At 42.7% G+C, this 6,983-nt stretch overlaps 1 protein-coding gene across 1 annotated transcript in view; it reads right to left on the bottom strand.

The window, feature by feature from the left end:
• Positions 1 to 3,058: 3,058 nt before the first annotated feature.
• The window catches only part of CD96 (CD96 molecule), a 28,935-nt gene continuing 25,010 nt past the window's right edge, over positions 3,059 to 6,983 (bottom strand). The window contains 3 exon segments of the mRNA XM_053386314.1: positions 3,059 to 4,035; positions 4,037 to 4,151; positions 6,246 to 6,369. Of these exon segments, the coding sequence (XP_053242289.1) occupies positions 4,006 to 4,035; positions 4,037 to 4,151; positions 6,246 to 6,369 (269 nt within the window). The 3' untranslated portion in view covers positions 3,059 to 4,005.

Here is a 6,983-nt window from a genome sequence, read left to right as displayed (position 1 = left end):
TCATTTCAAGGTAAGCCTCCACTGATGCCAGTGAAACAGCTGTTTGGACATCAATTGTATTCACATAATTAACATCAAATATGATTAATGTCAAATCTAAACCCTCAGCTGCTTCTTGAAATCTTCCTTTACCCACCCAGTTCACACAGCTCTGCCAACTACCCACACCCTAGACCTTCAAAACTTACGTATTATCTATGTCACCTGTCTGTTTTTAAAACATAGTGTGCTTTATTAATGAATCCGGAAGGCGAAACGGCTTGCCTTGAGCCTTGGAAATCACATGCTGTTCCAACGTTCTGTTGCATTTACAGGATGTGACGATCATCATTTGCTGGGCATGGGAAGATCACATCATGATCCACTCTGCTAGACTGCTTTACTGATGCACTGCTAAGATTGCCACGTGCCCCATGCTAGCATTCCATAAGTACCTATGCATACCATTGAGAGGTTCATTAGACGGCTTCATGACTGAACAAAACACCTGACGTGAGCTACAAGCTGCCTGCAAAGGAGAACTCTGGAAAAGTATTCCACCGATGCAAATTTCTCTTGAGCAGCGTGCAGTTATTTTTTTGCAGTCATTTAACAAAATTTTGATACCACTTAATTGCAAGAAAGCCTCCAAGTGGCTTACAGAAATATGAAGTATTTTGATCTTTAAAAACAGTTAAGATTGATATTTAAAAATATTCAAAAGATTAAAATCAACAATAGCTAACTAGAAGTAAAACACATGCAACTTCTGCATGTTTCCATAGGCTTGGGTAAACACACACATATTTAAGCAAGTACAGTGGTACCTCAGGTTAAGAAATTAATTCGTTCTGGAGGTCTGTTCTTAACCTGAAACTGTTCTTAACCTGAAGCACTTTAGCTAATGGGGCCTCCCGCTGCTGCCGTGCCGCCGGAGCACGATTTCTGTTCTCATCCTGAAGCAAAGTTCTTAACCCGAGGTAATATTTCTGGGTTAGCGGAGTCTGTAACCTGAAGCATATGTAACTTGAAGCGGATGTAACCTGAGGTACCACTGTACTGAAAAGAGTACAGCCAAGGCACCTAATGTCAGGAGGCTGGGAGTTCCAAAGATCAATTTCTTACAACAGACCCTCCAAGCGTCCCTATTTTCCAGGGACATACCTAATTTAGAGAAGCCATCACGGTTTCTGATTTGATCCCAGAATGTCCCACATTTCCTTAAGGTAAAGGTAAAGGGACCATTGACCATTAGTTCCAGTCGTGACCGACTCTGGGGTTGCGGCGCTCATCTTGCTTTACTGGCGGAGGGAGTCGGCGTACAGCTTCCGGGTCATGTGGCCAGCATGACTAAGCCGCTTCTGGCGAACCAGAGCAGCGCACAGAAACACCATTTACCTTCCCGCCAGAGCGGTACCTATTTATCTACTTGCACTTTGACGTGCTTTTGAACTGCTACGTTGGCAGGAGCAGGGACCGAGCAACGGGAGCTCACCCTGTTGCAGGGATTTGAACTGCTGACCTTCTGATTGGCAAGTCCTAGGCTCTGTGGTTTAACCCACAGTGCCACCCGCGTCCCTATTTTCATTGAAGAAATGTTGGAGGGTATGGCATTATCTGACCCCCCAAGCCATCCTGTATAGGGAGGGGTTTTGTAAAAAAATGTTTAATCTGTTATTATGTTTTTATGTATGTTGGAAGCTGCCCAAAGTGGCTGGGGCAACTTGGTAAGATGTCTGGGGTATAAATAGTAAAATTATCATTATGGAATGGGATGTCCCTATTTTCCTCAAAGAAATGTTGGAGGGTATGTTACAAGTGCAGAGTCTGTATTATGTGGCATCTATAACAGTACCAGTTCCACAGAATAAAGTTGTCAAGTGGGCATATGTGAGGTGAGGAGATCCTGCAAGTACAGAACACAGTCTATTAGGACGGTTCTGTGACAAGACAACTGTGACAAGACATCTGTGACAAGATAGCTTAGTTCTCCTAGTGCATGGGTAGGCAAACTAAGGCCTGGGGCCTGATCCTGCTCAGTCGCCTTCTAAATCCGGTCCACAGATGGTCTGGGAATCTGCATGTTTTTACATGGGTAGAATGTGTCCTTTGATTTAAAATTAATCTCTGGGTTATTTGTGGGGCCTGCCTGGTGTTTTTACATGGGTAGAATGTGTGCTTTTATTTAAAATGCATCTCTGGGTTATTTGTGAGGCAAAGCAATTCATTCATTTTTCTCTCTCCAAAATATAGTCTGGCCCCCCACAAGGTCTGAGGGACAGTGGACCGGCCCCTCGCTGAAAAAGTTTGCTGACCTCTGTCCCCTAGTGGTTAAAAGATTAAAGGTGATGGCCCTTAATGATATCTTCTTGGCTCACTACTCCAATTTTAGCCAAATTATGACCCCACCTCCAGTAACTTTCTAAGAAACAGTAACTAATCATGGGATTTCACAGAATATGTGGGGCCGGCCTCCCTCTGACCCTCTGGAATTGGAACACCAGTAACCCTGGAAGGCTCAGTATTCTGTGTCATTTGAAAATCTGAGCTATCTGATTGAATGTCTTTATGCAAACACTCATGGAGTCATGGAATTGTGGGGTTGGAAGGAGTCACGAGGATCATCTTGTCCAACCCCCTGCAATGCAAGAATCTTTCACCCAACCAACGTGCAGCTTGAGCCCAGGGATTAAGTGTTTCATGCTCTACCGACTGAGCTAGCCAGACTCAAAATATGATTAAAATTAAACTGGCAGCTGCTTTCACATTTCCTTAAAGACAAATCACTAAACCATTTCAGGGTGACTTTATCTCAAGCCTCCCAAATAAAATCAGGTAATCTATCCATCTGCAAGACTTCCTAACAGCATAAGCCTAATCGTGTCAGAAGTCAGTCCTTTTGAATTCAATGAGCCTTACTCCCAGGTAGGTGAGATGAGGATCGCAAACTCAGTATGACTTTCCACCTTATAGCAAACATACATGAACTGTGGTTAGGAGGAAAAGAATAAATCCATTAATATTCAGTACTCATTTAATTTTATTTTAAATTGTATTTTTAAATTATGATAATAAACTTAGCAATCACGAGATTTGCAAACCATTTGGCAAATATTTTATTTGCATCCTACTATCAGAGCTTTTCAGATAAGAAGTTCACAAAATACTAGCTACTGTTCACAGAAAATCAGAGGCAAATTCTGGTATGGATATTGTTCATCTTTGGTTTAAATTCGTACATTAAAAAAAGAAAAAGAAAAAAAAGGAAAAATGTCAAGTACTCAGCCTTATCTCTGTTTATATCCACAAATCACTTATTTTGAAACATATTGCATATTAGCAGATTTAGCAGCTGTTTATATTCTGGGTTATGGCCATATTATGGGAAACATTTTATATGCAAAAATTAAGCCTACAGAGCCACCTTCTGGTCCTACATGGTTACTACAGCATTATTTTTTAGCCGTTTATTATCCTAAAGTGCCTTTAAAAACATACACAAGACAGTGTTTGGAAAATCAAAATACAAGGGTAATTTAAAATTGCACGAAAACTATATTAAAAATCTGATTTCCAAATGCCTCAGAGATAATTATGGCATTTTCCAAATCATGGGACAAACAAGAAGGAAGAATAAATATGTATCTGCCCAACCTTCATTTGTTTCCCTCCCCCTTTTCTTAATGGCATCTCAAAATCACAAGGCAAGCTTAGAGATAAGGAGATCTGGAAATCACCAGGCAATTATTTCATTCAAATTCTGATGTTAGCGCTTTTCAGAGACGCTGCCTTTACTACGCACTGAATCCAGACAAAGTAGAATGGATATGATATGGATGGTACACATAGCTCTGATTTATACTTGACTTCCTGCAACACAACCACTTCATGGTTCCTCCACAAGCTGCTCAACATTTGCATTATTTTCTGACCACATAGTTATGCTATATTGCAGCTTTCGCATCCATGCAGGTTTAAGCAGTCTAAATTTCCATGTGGCTCACTGCCACTGTATGCCTGTGAGGGTCATACGATAAAGACTCGTATTATCCCGGAAGGCTTCAGGCCCATTTTCCTCTTCATTGCATGATGAGCACATTCCCTCTAATTCTTGAATAGAGGTGTATTTAACTGGAGGAGGAGGTGGCTTGAAAGACGGCGGTCTGTTCAGACTAAAATGAAAAAACAACACCCAGTGTATTTAAAAATAATACTCAGCAAAACACAACAGCAACACACAGTAAGATGGTAGGGAAGGTAAACAAAATTAAGAAGTCATTGTTCTGAGGAGAAAACGGCCTCATACATAAAGTTTCTGGGCAATATACAAGGGCAGCCCCACACAGAGCAGATTACAGCAATCTAGTTTTGAGGTTGCCAATGAATGGACTACATTAGTCAGACTACTCCAGTCTAGAGATGGGTATAGACCATGCTGATAATCCTAACCACAAAGGTCACTTAGGTCTCTGATGGCAAAGGTGCATTGAGGCCTACCTCCAACAAATGTTCTCCTTCAGAGAGCGTGCAAGCCTTGGTCCAGTATATCTGAAGGAGCGTCTCCACCCCCATTGCTCTACCCAGATGCTGAGGTCCAGCGCCGAAGGCCTTCTGGTGGTTCCTTCACTGCAAGAAGCCAAGTTACAGGGAACCAGGCAGAGGGCCTTCTCGGTAGTGGCACCGCACTGTGGAACACCCTAGCACCAGATGTCAAAGAGAAAAACAACTACCAGACTTTTAGAAGACATCTGAAGGCAGCCCTGTTTAGGGAAGCTTTTAATGTTTGATGCATTACTGTATTTTAGTATTTTGTTGGCAGCCGCCCAGAGTGGCTGGGGAAGCCCAGCCAGATGGGCGGGGTATAAATTATTATTATTATTATTATTATTATTATTATTATTAAGAACAAGCAATATGAAAATCTGTTAAATCTCAAGAGGTGCATCTTCAGCATAAAACAGAAACTACTCAGGCACACCTCTGTGGGGAAGGAACTACACAGCTTAGGGACTGTCACAGAGAAACCCCTCTCTGGACACCTTCTGAGGGCAGTGGAAACCCCTCCTTCCCAAACTTCTGAGGGCAGTGGAACTATCAATCTTAACATCTGAGAAGGTCTGTAGGGAAGGAAGTGGTATTTCAGATATTTGTGAACTAAGCTGTTTCGGGTTCACTAATGGTGAGTACCTTGAACTGGGTCTGGAAATGAGCTGATAACCCATGCAGCTGTCTTTAAAAACAGGGTCTATGTCAGTTCCAAATGGAACCAGCAATCTGGCTGCTGCATTTTGGACCAGCTGAAGTTTCTAAGTCATTTTCTAGAGCAGCCCCATGTAGAGCATATTGCAGTAGTCTGGTTTATAATTATGACTTGCCCCAATCCTGTCCTTGTCGTGAGCAATAACATAGGTCATGGATAGATATATAAAAAGACACAACCAGCCATTTCCAATAGTATGACTGTTTCTTTTATGCAAAATGTTACACTTCATTATAGTTGACGAGAGTTGGAATTGCTTGCATGATGCCTCACACTCCTGTGTATATGTGAGTACATAAAACGCTGAGGATTTCAATAGGGATGCCAGCAGGAAAGGTTGTTTTGTCTCTTATTTGCCATGTTCAATAAGTATCTGTGATTCTGATGGTGTCTGAAGAAATTAGCCAAGGTTTTACACAGCACCACTCATGTTGTATTCCAGTTCTTTATTGTGATGCGGCCTCCAACTGGGGCAAGTCAATGGGATGCCTTGAGATGTTGCTGGATTCCAACTCCCATCAGCGTCAACCTGAATGGCCAATATTCGGGGGTTGATGGGAGTTGTAGTCCAGCAATGTTGAAGACAGGTGCCATCTTGGCTACCCTGCATTATGCAAATAGGTGCAGATGCACTGAACATGCTCAAGTCCCACTGTGGTCAATGGGGCTCAGCAACTGGAAATTCAAAGAATGCTAAATTACGCACCATCCTAATCAGATTACAAATCGCAGGCATGCATGAAGCTGCTTTATATTGAGTCAGACTATTGGTCCATTTAGCTTATTGTCCACTGTGACTGCCACCATTACTCCAAGTTTTTGAGACAGGGGTCTTTTTCAGCCCTTCCTGGAGGGGCTGGGGATTGAACCTGGAAGCTTCTCCATGCAAAACAGTTGTTCGGCCACTGAGCTATGGCTCTTTCCGAGTGCTTTCATTGGGGATTTATTTCACAACAGCACATTTTGTATTAGCATGCAAAATGCCAGGAGGGCATGTACTACTTACATTTCTCTTTGATACTGACACCATTTTCTGACTCCCAAAATGAATAAGCAAGTGCATAAGAGAAGCAGAACGGCTACAACTGCAGGCCAGGGGAAGGAAGTCTTTCCTGGACTAGTTGCAGTACCTGAAAAAAGAACCCCAGCTATCATAGGCAAAAACAATACAACTTCAAACAGCTGCTTTCTCCTCCCCCATTTCTAAACCAAGGGCTGATTCAGACAATACATTTTTCTTGTCAACATGCAAGTTGTACCTGGTAGTCACAATGAGAAACAAATTGTGTGAAATTGCTGCTTGCAAGTAAAGCAGCAGCGCTTGTTCACAGCAGCTGGTAACCGAATGGCTATGATTCTGAAACCCCTCCATTCTGAAGGAAATCAGCCCTGAGTGCTCACTGGAAGGACAGGTCGTGAAGCTGAGGCTCCAATACTTTGGCCACCTCATGAGAAGAGAAGACTCCCTGGAAAAGACCCTGATGTTGGGAAAGATGGAGGGCACAAGGAGAAGGGGACGACAGAGGATGAGATGGTTGGACAGTGTCCTTGAAGCTACCAGCATGAGTTTGACCAAAGTGCGGGAGGCAGTGGAAGACAGAAGTGCCTGGCGTGCTCTGATCCATGGGGTCACGAAGAGTCGGACACGACTAAATGACTAAACAACAACAATGATTCTGAGGTTCCTCTAGTGGAGCTGTTAACTGAACATTCATCCTGATTTGATTGCACAATGCATGCATGG

Source organism: Podarcis raffonei, chromosome 4, assembly GCF_027172205.1.
Source record: "Podarcis raffonei isolate rPodRaf1 chromosome 4, rPodRaf1.pri, whole genome shotgun sequence".
Classification (NCBI taxonomy): Eukaryota; Metazoa; Chordata; class Lepidosauria; order Squamata; family Lacertidae; genus Podarcis; species Podarcis raffonei.
Note: the sequence above shows the minus strand (reverse complement) of the source record. Positions and strands in the feature narration are given on the sequence as shown.